The sequence below is a fragment of the Semicossyphus pulcher genome, unplaced genomic scaffold, assembly GCF_022749685.1.
Source record: "Semicossyphus pulcher isolate SPU_LCO1_2020_fin unplaced genomic scaffold, fSemPul1.0.p SCAF_12, whole genome shotgun sequence".
Taxonomy (NCBI): domain Eukaryota; kingdom Metazoa; phylum Chordata; class Actinopteri; order Labriformes; family Labridae; genus Semicossyphus; species Semicossyphus pulcher.
In genome coordinates, this window is record NW_027211626.1 from 7,077,499 (window position 1) to 7,090,869 (window position 13,371).

General features: G+C 41.7%; 1 protein-coding gene across 1 annotated transcript in view; it reads right to left on the bottom strand.

Annotated features, from left to right (window-relative positions):
* hpse2 (heparanase 2) overlaps positions 1-13,371 on the bottom strand; it is a 70,795-nt gene that overhangs the window by 13,420 nt on the left and 44,004 nt on the right. The window contains exons 6-9 of the mRNA XM_069659109.1: positions 12,034-12,081; positions 2,300-2,393; positions 959-1,065; positions 718-832 (exon numbers count right to left, since the gene is read on the bottom strand). Coding sequence (XP_069515210.1) covers positions 718-832; positions 959-1,065; positions 2,300-2,393; positions 12,034-12,081 — 364 coding nt within the window. The remainder of the gene's footprint in view (positions 1-717; positions 833-958; positions 1,066-2,299; positions 2,394-12,033; positions 12,082-13,371) is intronic.

A 13,371-nucleotide genomic window follows, 5' to 3' on the forward strand; every position in this document is an offset into this window, starting at 1 on the left:
TTGGTGGCTCAACAGATTGCTAAAGCTAAGAAGTCACACACAAGTGCACAAGAGCTTGTACTTCCAGCGGCGGTTGAAATGTGTGAAGTTATGCTTGGGACAGAGTAAAAATTTACAATACAAATAGCTCTAATGGCTTCTAAGAGTGCAGTAGTAGTAAGTAGTAAGCATATGCTAAATCGGTGTTGCGATTATGAGGGGGTCCTTGGAAAATGTTCTCCCCGGTAAGGGTGCCCCTGGCTCCAAAATGTTTGAGATCCCCTGTTTTAGATGATTAACAAAGTGTTTTGTTGTATTTCTGTTCTTGCGTGATTCAGACCAAACCACAGAGAAACTTGGGATTGGGCCGTTCCATTTCACACAATGTTGCGGACTACTTTACAAACATGCCTGTGTACCAGCGTCTCAGGTTGCAGATCTCTCACCGGCCGACTGTCCCGCACAGAGAAGCACACAGTTGTGATGGGGGTTGAGGGGAGCAGTGACACTGTCCTGAGCTACTGACAAAGGGCTAAGGTTTCATGGCATTTCGCCCCCGCGTCTAACCACTCATCACCACTAAACGCCTTTCATCTCTCCTAATAGCTCCCACGGGAAAGAGCGAGAGGTGCCATCGAGGCACTGGGTCTGAGGTCCAGAGAGTACCAAGACTGCTCAGGTCACTTTCTTGTTATTAGGATGAAGACATTGTGAGCTAAGAGTTCCTGAGAAACTTACAGGTAAAGGGTTAAATTGCTGGTCCACGAGGTGTGTGTATCCGTAGTCAAAGAACGAGTGACGCAACACAACATCAATCCCCTGCAGAGCAGCCATGCCCAGCGTGTTCACCCACCTGGAAGATAAAAGCACACACATATACACGGAGAAAAATCAGAAACACAACAGTTCATGTCTTATATGGTGCAGATGGTTCATTTCATTATCATCAGATGTAGCTGAGTATGCTATCAGGACTTACAGAAAACCAGCAGCATATGTGTCTGAAAGATTACTGATTCCTCCTGCCCACGCCGGCCCCAGTCCACCCAGCCACACCTTCTTACCAGGAGTATGTGTGTTCACAACCTGCAATGAGCAATGGAAATGTGAAAGCTCCACTTGGATTTCATCTTTGGGCCTTTTGAATCCGAACATTTATTCTAAAGGACTTCATTTGAAGCCCCCCCCCAGTGAAAGTCAAGTGTTTAACCTTGTAAACGTCTCCATGTGGTGTTCTTCATGTGCTACAAGACATATCAGAGACATCAGCAGTCATCTCCATGGCTGGGCCTGTCTGCTTTTAAACTGCAGTGTACCAAGGACAGGCTGAACAACACGTTTTCAGATTGGCAGGTTTGAGACGTCACAAACCTAAGGAGCCAATCTCGTTAATGGACGGGGTGACGCTATGTATATCATTATGTGTAACCTATGGCAACCACTTTGGCGATGCGCGAGCCAGCTGTAACCGTCATTGTAATTTTTGCAAACACACTACTGACTGCTAACGTTAACGTTACTACTACTAATTATTAAATTTCAAGCTAGCTAAGTTTCAACAAGTTGCCGCTAAACGATGGCGGAGACGTGTTTTGTTTTCAGCTGTAATTTTATGAAAGGAGAAATGTAGCACATAGTGGGCGGGGCCTATGCAGATTCAGGAATATTTAATGAGAAGGAGGAGATACCTGGGGAGGATTTTTACGAGGTAATTAAATGTATTTTGCAGAAAAAACATATCAGACACAATTTATTATTTCAAGCACAGCTGATATTAGCGACGCTGCACGCTGACGGAAAGTCAGTTCAACTGGCAACAAACACTTCTACATAGGCAATTCTACAGAGAAACATAATAATGAAAACCGAATGCAAAGCAGAAATACACAAAAAAACGTGGCAAGTGAGTCCCGAAACCATTACACAACATTAAAGTGTTAATGTTTTGTTCTTTTGGAAAGTTTGCAGCTTCTTCCCTGAGGCACTTTGGCGCTGCTGATCTCTTTTCTCACTTTTTTGTACATGTGGCTTTTTCATCACAGAACTAGTCGAGGGCCAATGCATAAACGTCCAAAAGAAAGCATTATCTCATGATTATTAAATTACGTTTGGTCATATTCTTCCCCGAGCTGTCTGAAAGAATTGGTGGAAATATGTTTGCAGGAGAAACATGCACCAAATATGAACCGTATTTTGCATGTTCATTACAGATGTAGAACTTGCTTAGGTATGAATATGAGCCAATTACAAATACAATAAAGAAACTGTTATTAGATTTTATAGAATTTACTATTCAGGACTTTGAGGGAAACTTTGGTACCTTTGTGACTTTAGTGATCTGCTCTGTCAGTGTGTCCAACAGGCGAGTTTTTAGAAAGTCCTCCACTTTGTTCACTCGGCCATCCATGAAGTAACTGTAACGGAAATGCAAAGAAAATGCTGTGAGAGAAACACACTGTGCACTCCTTACAATCTGAGCAACAAACATACCGTATGATCTTTATTACAGCAGAGATGGTAAAAGATAAATGGAGCATACTGACAATCCAATTTTATGTCAGAATGTGGGACTGCATACAAGAAGAATTGGAAGCAGCGAGACAAAAGAATGAGACTGAATAACGTATGTGTGTGTGTGTGTGTGTGTGTGTGTGTGTGTGTGTGTGTGTGTGTGTGTGTGTGTGCGTTTGATAAAGACACAAACAGAGATGATAATGAGACATGATGTTAGGACAGTGTAATGAGACTGCGAGAGGAATTCATTGGTTAAGAGCCAAACATCACCCCTGTGGGTAGACAGAAAGCCTCTCCAAGATTTTCTGCAAGAGTTCAAGAGAGGTGAACAAGGGAGCAATTCCACACATTCTAGTTTGCGCTGCAGAAGAAAACAGTGTAACATTGGTTGCATGAGTCAGCCAATTAGTCAGTTCATTATGTACATAGCTGTCTGAATGAGTTATCTCACTCATGTTAACGTGTAGGTCGCCCTTTTGCCGCCAAAACAGTCCTGACCAGTCGAGGCATGGACTCCACTAGACCTCTGAAGGTGTGCTGAGGTATCTGGCACCAAGACGTTAAGAACATCTCCCAGTGTGATTCATCTGACCAGGGCCGCCTTCTTCTATTGCACCGTGGTCCAGTTCTGATGCTCACGTGACCACTGTGTCCGCTTTCGGCGGTGGACAGGGGTCAGCATAAAGCACCCTGTCCGGTCTGCGGCAACGCAGCCCCATACACAACAAACTCAATGCACTGTGTGTTCTGACACCTTTCCATCAGAACCAGCATCTTTTTCAGCAGCTTCAGTAGCGCTTCTGTTGGAGCCTTAACTCCCTACGCGCATCACTGAGCCTTGGCCAGCCATGACCCTGTCGCTGGTTCACCGGTTTTCCTTCCTTAGAGCCCTTTTGGTAGCTCCTGACCACTTCAGACCAAAACACCCACAAGAGCTGCAGTTTTGGAGATATTCTGACCCAGTCGTCTAGCCATCACAATTTGGCCCCTGTCAAAGTCGCTCACATCCTTATGTTGGCCCATTTTTCCTGCTTCCAACACATCAACTTCGAGGACAAAATGTTCACTTGCTGCTCAACATATCCCACCTGCTGCCAGGTGCCCTTGTAACTAGATAATCAATGTTATTCACTTTGTCTGTCAGCGGTCATAATCTTATGGCTGATAGGTGTATAGAAGATATACACTACCAGTCAAAAGTTTGGACACATTTTCTAATACAAGTGAATGGGAAAATGTGTCCAAACTTTTGACTGGTAGTGTATATAAAAACAGATTTATGTGCAGGTCTAAAAATGTTTTTAACAGAATATATAATGCAAAAATATATGCTTTGCAGAGCTAGCAAAGCGTGCTCTGACTCTCAGCATGGTCTGCAGCACGTTACAGAGCATAATGTATTAAAGATATTTGTTTAAGAAGGCAGTCTGTTGACTACTTCTCAAGAGTCACACTGAGGAAAAAGTCAGAGCAAAATCAACAAAGAAAAGGTCTTTTAATCCAGCTCGAACATGTCCAATATCATATTGGTAATCAGTCGAGCTTGAGTTCAAATTTTCAACACTTTGGAACAAAGACAAAGACTTGAAAGTTTGACTAATAAATAAACAGAGTCAGAAAATGGGTCTTTTAGTGTTCTGAGGATCATTAGCTACTTATCTCCACAGTCAGAAGAATCCTAATCTTGCTCTGAAAGATAAATCCAATCACTGCTATTCAAATATCTTTCCACCTGTCATATAAGGGAGTTGAAATCCACCAGTAAATATCGAGCCCTGCAGGATGACCCTTAGCAACAAATCACCAGGATAATGATGGAAGATTATTTTATGACCCAGTGATGTTATATAATAAGAAAAGGGCGAAACACTAACCTTTAATAGACTGAAGCATTTCAACTCATTCATCAGCAGCAGAAAGGGTTGCATGCATCAGTTTAACTACTTGTGTAGAGTCATTATTTGGCACAAAATCCACCTGATATTTTGATAATTGAAATGAGAAAAGGTAGATGGCATTGTGAAAGAAAAAACAGACACATGTTAGTTACAGTTTTTTAAGTGTCTGTGCTTCATTTCAGAGCAAATTCCTTCTTTGAATATCATGAACAACAAATGGTGATAATAAAATACCAGATCAGCTCAGTCCCGCTTAGAGAGCAGCTGTTTTGTGCCAATTTAGATTTCTCTTTCTAAAGCCAGTAAAGACTCCATTAATCTATGAAAGGGCAAATTGATCCTATCAAGTCATCAAGTTCAACAGAGAAATGGGGTCAAAGCAAAGGAAAGAACTGCACTGCTCTGTGAATAATAAAGCCAGGAGACAAGATGATCCTGTAATGACAGCAAATGCTGCTTTACAAGATTCCAAAACAAAGGACAAACATTGTCAAAGAAAATGACAGACATGTCAAAACAACTGAAGAGCACACAGCTGAGTTTAGTTGTTAAGGAAGTGTTGCAATCTGAGCTTAACCTCGGAGAAATTTGTGTCACAGTGTTGGAGGAGTCCCAAAGTCCTGGCCTCAAACTGTAAACAACACACGGATAAAGTCATAGCTTTACACGAGTGATTTGGCTATCCTGTCATCCTTCCAGAGAGCTCACAATAAGTCTTCAGTGCGGCTCCCATGGGGGAGGAATTCCAGTTCATATATGGAAACACTAAAAAGAGTCTAAGTTATTAGAGCTATATCATACACTACAAATCAGCCACACATGGAATTTTAGCTACAGTCTGTTTAAGCATCAAAGCAAAAAATTTAATTCCCCACAAAACCTTCAAGTTTTGAAGTTTAATGGAGCAGAAAGCACATAAACAAATAAAATAAACATAACTGTTCAATTGTTTTTTAGGAGGGTCAATGGATTCAATGCCTTGTATTCATTATAAACAACTTATTTTCTTCATCAGATATTAGCATGATGGCTGCCAAAATGATCAGAATTCCATGAAACCAACTTCACTGTGTCCGAATGTTCTCCAGCTAAGATGTCCATGCTTAGCTGGGTTTTACACAGAGCCCCAAATCCACCTCAAAAACGCAAACTAACACAACTATTTGGCACTTTATTACAGAAATGAAGTGCAGACAAAAGAAATGGATTGACAAAACCGCCGAAAGACTATTGATACCAGAAATGGAAGAATACTGAAATTAAAAAAATCTATATTTCAATTCTACTTAAAGGAGAAATTCTCCCCTGGAAAAAGCAGCTGTCAGTCAAAGCTGGTGTTCTCTGTGATCGATAGAAGCAATAATAGTTGAAACTGGCACCATAGCTGTGGAGAAAGTTGTACAAACAGCTCGTGGTTTTGCCCATTCTTCATTCCTACAATACCCAGCGTGCATTGAGCCCCTCCCACTGAAAGGAACGGCCCAGCGAGAGACACTGGAGTGAAATACCACCGCTTTCCAGTCAAGCACACTGATTGTTGCAGGCGATGGCTCCGAAAAGAATCTGAAATACGAGGAGAATATACCGGTGGATCGTCTAACATATCTTCAGGTCTGCAGTCTACATTTCAAACGTGACGATTTTGAGCGAGACATGACATCGGAGGCGGGCGTCCTAGATTGAGGAAGTGTAGTTTAGCGAGCTCCCTGGCCTCCACCAGATGACGCGTTTTACGTGGTCTGGCGGAGGTTTTCCAGGGCCCATTGGAGAAGCGGATAGCGTCCACCAAAGACACAGAGCAAAATTTAATTTAATTTCTACCATAATGGCATTAGCTCCCTATAATAGCATGATAGGACTGAGGTTGAAAATCAGCAAATTGGCCCTTTAAGCGAAGTGTTGGAAGTACTGAAGAAGTTCTTTTAACGTTAATCTTCACAGAGGACACTTTTGAAACGACTTTCACAGGACTGTGCCTGTTGACTTAATTACTTACTCTTGTTGGTAAGACTCGCCTTGTTCTTATTATGTCAATACCATCAATGCATCAAGCAAAAATGTATGCGCGCTGTCGATACTGAAAATTACAATAAAACACATCTATCTTATGACTCTTTATTTCAGCATCCTTTGCACTCTCCACCGTACTATTACTGTCTGCAACTGGTGTTGTTTCATACATAAGTGTGTATATTTACTCTTTATGTACATGTCTTTATATATAGACCTTTACGTAGTAGTCAAGCTTGTTGTCCTTGTTTCTCCAAACAATGTATCTCTGGTGTTAGACATGTTTTTCTTATTTCCAAGTGGATTTTTAGGGGTTCTTTTAAACACGACCAGATAAAAAAAAAAAGTTACGACCGCAGAGCTGTAGTAGAGTACACAGCTCTGGAAACAAATTAAAAGACAACTCCAAATGTTCCTTAAATCAGCACCTCTCTCTTCATGTCATGGCCAGCCCAATCCAGATCTGAACCCATTGAAAACCTCCTGAATGTGATCAAGAGGAAGACGGTGCAAAAATTCAAGCAGCTCTGCTTTGTTCGATGCTTGTGACCATCCAAGAGGTCTCCCAACAGCAATGTGGAAGTCTTCCAAGATGCATGAAAGCTGTAATTAAAAACCAGGTTATTCCACCAAATATTGATTTGTGAACTCGTCCTGAGTTTAAACATTAGTATCCTGTTGTTTAAACATGTTTTCTTTGAAGGGATGTATGATATTGGATTTTTTGCCGATATCCGATATGCCGATATTTTACAACTAATTTAGCCGATTACCGATACCGATACCAATATTTTTTTCCCGCACACCTAATTGCAGAGATCATCAACTCTCTTCTGTATTGGAATTAGCGTACAGTATAATGGTGATACTCTTATCACATTTGTTACAAAGGTCGGGGTGACGGGTCTTGAGATGGTTAATCAAGTTTGTAGTGTTGAAAGACTTTGCCTTGGCTCCTCCTCGCATCACCGAAGCTGAGCAGTCATTGGAAACAGCAGTTTTGATATCTATTTCAGACACTTTGAAAAACGTCCACACCACGGACATTTTGGCTTTTAACTCTCTCCTGCTGCAGGTAGACACACGTGACGTCATCACGCTGCGCCGCGCAGGTCTTCTTCGCGCCGGGGACATTGCTGCGTGTTGGCCGATATCCAACAGTTCATTTTTTAGCCAATATCGGCCGATAACGTGCCGATAATATCGTGCATCCCTATTTCTTTGCATTATTTGAGCTCTGAAAAACATATTTCTGGCCTCTTTTTGTTCTCTTAACCAGTCGTCATTTTCTACAAATAAAAGACCTCAATGAGAATATTTTATTAGTAGGGAGAAATTATTGTTTAATAAAACAAAAGTTACTTTTACACAAACCTATAAATGGTAGAATAAGAACTCTTTTTTCTGGAGCTGTAGTCTATAAGCAAGGCAGTGCGTAGTCTTATAACAGTTTCACACATTAAATGCCAAGAAACGTCCATCTGGTGTAGCGAGAGCGAGCAGAGGGAGAGCAACATAAGAAGGCGAAGGATTCCCTCAGGTTATCATCACATCAATCATCACACGACAGTTGAAGGGCATGGAGCGTCCCTCAAGAATACCATCAGGCAATGTACAGTCCCTCTGAGAGTTTCAAGCTCGGAAGGAGGAGATCACAAATCTTCTCTTTTTTTTCTCCTCCTCTCAGCTATAAATAACCTGCACACCACGCTCTATGGCACGCAGCATCACTGTCATTCCTGGCCTGTTTCAGATGTGACCGTGTCTGCAAAGAGTAAAACTGATGACGTTAAGTTAAAAAAACTAAATATGGTTTGATTCACTTGGCAGCCCGACTGTTGAGTACAACGTGTGCTTATTTAAAAAAGCAACGGTGATTAAAGCGATTCTTTCATCACTGCATAATTGGAACAATGTAAGGAGGTTTTTTTTGCTTGCCTGCTTTACCCCCACTGCTGGAACAGCTGGGACTCACAGTAAGGGTGTTGCTGAGGGGCATCTAAACAGCAAATCTATATTTCTCCCGTTCACTTTTCTTCTGAATATTTTAACAGCCAGACCAGCCAGCCAACTGGACACAGTTTTGTCTAGCTTTATTTTCTCTCTGTGAAGCAGCCTTTATTAGTTAAGGCAGAACAGACTAAAAGTATAAAGTCTGGCAAACTGCTGCGGGAGGCTGTACTTAATCAGCTATTGAGCTAAATGCTAGGGCTGTCACGGTAACTGCATGAATACCGCAGTTATGTGACGCCAACCGCAGGAGTATGGACCCAGTGACCGTCATCACCACTATTTTTTATTCCACTAGACTCACTATCCATGCGCCCCAGGGAAGCACCTCATCCTTCCCATACATTATGAACAACTAGCTGGTTTTAAAAATCACAGTAATTAGCGAAAGACACCTGGCTGTTACAGTACTGATGTTTCAACCCTCTGTGCATGTAATCGGTGCAGACGAGCCCGTGTGCAGTCTCGCGACATGCTTGTTTAGCTGCTACAACAACAACTAGCCCGTCACCACGGATTTCATTTGAACAAATAAGGATGCTGTGTTCACTCATGTCGATAGCGTTTTACTGTCTCGGGGACGCGCTGTAGTTAAATAAACAAAACACACTCCAACAGCGGGCTGGGGCAGCGGTTAACCTCTGAACCGCAAGGGGGCGTGAGTGTTTCACCGCGGTAAGAAAAATTCAGTACCGTGACAGTCCTACGCAATGCTAACCCTAGCTTGCCGACATTGTCACATTCACAACACATACTTGATGTTTTTATCATTAGTTCAGCATGTTAGCATGTTAGGGATCACGTAAAGGGCCAATTCGCTGATTTTCAACCGCAGTCCTATCATGCTATTATAGGGAGCTAATGCCATTATGGTAGAAATAAAATGTAATTTCGCTCTGTGTCTTTGGAGGATGCTATCTGCTTCTCCGATGGGCCCTGGAAAACCTCCACCAGACTACGTAAAGCGCATCAGTGAGCTCTCTAAACTACACTTCTTCAATCTAGGACGCCCGCCTCCGATGTCATGTCTCGTTCTAAATCGTCGGGTTTGAAATGTAGACTGCAGACCTGAAGATTTCTTAGACGATCCACCGGTATATTCTCGTCATATTTCAGATTCTGTACCACTCTGAGCTGCTGCCTGCAGCGATCAATGTCCTTGACTGGAAAACTGTAGTATTTCACTCCAGCGTCTCTCGCTGGGCCGTTCCTTTCAGAGGGAGGGGCGCAATGCATGCTGGGTGTTGTAGGAATGTAGAATGGGCAAAACCACGAGCTGATTGTACAACTTTCTCCACAGCTGTGGTGCCAATTTCAAATATTACTGCTTCTATGGATTACAGAGAACACCAGCTTTGGTGACTGACAGAGGCTTTCTCCAGGGGCGAACTTCTCCTTTAACCCTCCTGTCGTGTTCGGGTCCAATCTGACCGACTTACAACTTTCATCAATCATAAATATTGTGTTTTACATTTGACTGCCTCTAGGTTTTATGATCCTCAACACTGCACGGTATTTGAACATATAAAATTGCTGATCACCACAATTATTCATTGATGTTCCTGGTCAAAAATGACCGCCATATAGGAAATGAATGGGTAACACTAGATTATGTTCATCCATCAGATGGAAAACATCCCCATTCACACCCACACATCCCCCCACATGAACATTACAGCTTAAAAAGGTGTTTGGTGATGATTCATGTTTTTGTGTTAATGTAAGAGCAGTTAAAACAGACAGGTCCAATTTAACCAGAACACCAAAGGGGGGAGAAACTACAGGACAGGAGGGTGAAGTTATTATTACTCATGCAGCGGACACGGAGATCTGCGCTACATTTAACGGCAATCTATCCAAAAGCTGTCTCGGCAGTTCATTTCAAACCATAAATGTCATGGAGCACTAATCGTGGGATCACCAAAGTGGTTAGGTTTCATCCTCAGAGACCAATAAAAGGTTTCATGGGGATCTATCTAATAGTGTTTGAGATATCCCAGACTGGACCAAAGAGGCAGATGTTGACATTCTTGTATAAAACTAAAACTAATTTCTCTCTCTCTTGTGACCAAACGTCCGTGTGTTCTGTTGATTATCTAGAGTACGAGGAGCACTCTTTTGTCCTGAACCTTTTCATTGGGTATTAGCATTTTAAATGACATACAGATTGATTTTTTCCCTGGCTTTCCCTGGCCTGTAAATAATTTAAAACTATCTGGGTTTGGGTAAAGGTGCTTTCAAGAGAAAACAGAAGAAGCATTTCTCTTTTTATGAGAGAAAGAAAATCATTACAGACAACCAATCTGACTCTGGTAACTTGATTGGCAGAAAGACGGAAAGAGAAAAGGACAGAGGGACAGACTGATAATGTGGATGAGCGGTAACCAAGACAAGATGCAGCAAATGTGAAACTACACTGTTGTGAAGAAAACATCATAACATGAGGCGAACCACATTTCAAAGTTCTGGATACGGACGTACACAAATATTTCACTAAACAAACATCATGTTTCATCACCACAAGCTCCGACAGATCAACCCAGACAAACTGAATCTTTAAAGCAGTTTTTAATGAGCGCTGCTTTGCCGACCTGCCACTTTTGATTCAAAACAACTCGAGCCAGCGGCAGTGCGAGTAAAACCTGTGTCGTAGACGTGTTAATGAGTGCTCTCTGCTTTTATAGGTTTGGCTTCTTTTGTAGAGGTCAGAGTTTCTGTCACGCAGCCTGGTTAGACTGGAATCTGCACCTCTAGTGTAAAACAGGCTAATTGACAGAGGGAATGAGCCAGAGCATATGGTTTGGTTTTAACAGTTTGGGTGGTGTTTTTCTAAGCCTTTCTGACAGCCGTGCCTCCTTCCGTTTCTTCTAATTTTTCCTAATTAGGTCTGACCTTCACCTTAATGACCGCTGGCTCAGTCACACGGGGCCTGTATGAGCTTACAGCGGGTGTGCCCTCTTGTACACATTTTACACATGTGTGTGAAGAGATGCAGATAAAACATGGGAAAAAGATCAAACAACTGCTACATGTGTATTAGAGATAGACCGATATGGTTTTTCAGGGCCGATACCGATACCGATTATTAGTAGTCAAGGAGGCCGATATCCGATATTTGGAGCCGATATTCATTCGCAGTAAAAGTGAAAATATTGGCGTCAAAATTTTGAATAATACAAACTCCAAAACTTTGTTTAAATGCCTTTAAGCATATGCATCAGAGCCAAAATAACCCAGTTTTAAATTGATCTCTTATCGGCCGTCGGATAAAAAAAATAAAATAAAAAAAAAGGCCGATGCCGATATGCGTCAAAATGCCGAATATCGGCGCCGATAATCGGTCTATCCCTTATCTGTATGCATCCCTACATGTGCAATACACAAAAGCAAGCGTTACTCATCAGCCTCCTTTTCCTGATGTTGCATTAACAGGTCTCTGAATTATGCATCAGTCTCTCTCAGTAACTGTGTTAGCGTTTATTATCTCCTAATACTGTATGTACACAATGTGGTGATAACAGCTCAAAAAGACAACGTAGTATGTGCTGTAGGATTTGTGGTAATTGGTTTACAAAAATGCAGCTCAATAATGGAATAGAAAAAAAAAGGGTAAAATACCTACTGTTGCCACGTTACTGCATCTACAGCAGAGCCCGCATTCTTCATGAACCTGGAAGTGTGAGAAAAAAAACAGAGTTATATTTACCTGAAAGTAAAAGAAACCTGAGTCTTGTTTTCACAGTCATGGCCATTAATATTTTGATAACATTTTACCCAGCAAGACTTGAGGAAGTGGACATATTAAAAGTATATGGGGTCAAATAACGGTCAAAACGATTTTGAGCTTGCAAAACAATGTTCACCAGTAATTCACAGCCCGCTGTTGTGTTTCACGTTTGTATGCATGTGAAAAAACTTTGCATGTAATGTGTGTCCTCACACATTCAAGTCTGTGACTGTGTAAATAAGTTTCGCAGGTGTAGAAATATTTTGTGCTCAGGATAAGATACATACACAGATAGTTTCTACAGCTACAAAAACATTTTACACAACAAAAGCACGGACGCGGATTTCCAGGAAGGCAAGGGTTCTGGTTTCTGTTTTTGTACACTTGTAGTCCGAGTAATATTGACCAATCATGTATCAGCAGGCTGTGGTGTACGCAGGAAAAACAGTCCGTGTTGAGAGCAAAAGCAGGCTGAACGTAATCCACCGTAATAACATCCCGGCTCCATCAGCGCCATCACCAAAGTGGTTAGGTTTCATCCTCAGAGACCAATAAAAGGTTTCATGGGGATCTATCTAATAGTGTTTGAGATATCCCAGACTGGACCAAAGAGGCAGATGTTGACATTCTTGTATAAAACTAAAACTAATTTCTCTCTCTCTTGTGACCAAACGTCCGTGTGTTCTGTTGATTATCTAGAGTACGAGGAGCACTCTTTTGTCCTGAACCTTTTCATTGGGTATTAGCATTTTAAATGACATACAGATTGATTTTTTCCCTGGCTTTCCCTGGCCTGTAAATAATTTAAAACTATCTGGGTTTGGGTAAAAGTGCTTTCAAGAGAAAACAGAAGAAGCATTTCTCCATCAGCGCCATCGGATGACGATTTACCTTCTTATTATTCTCTATAAACAGACATCTGCATTTTAGTTCAGGTTCTGTTCTAGATCTAAAATTTAACTTGAGATGAATTCCCTTGACACTGTGTCACAAAAGCCGTTTAGTGTCAGATTTCCCAACATCCTCGAATGCATCAGATCGATCTGACCTCCATTCAACAAACAAGCATTTTATCCTCTTCTCCTCTTGACGACAGACCTGACAAAGCTTTATTTTGACTTCTTACGAAACTGCATCAACAAGTAAATCACAAGAAAATGGTTTCTCTTTCTATAACAATGCAGCACACGGAAAAGAAAGTCTTGACGGGAAGTCGATTACCGCCCGGCATGT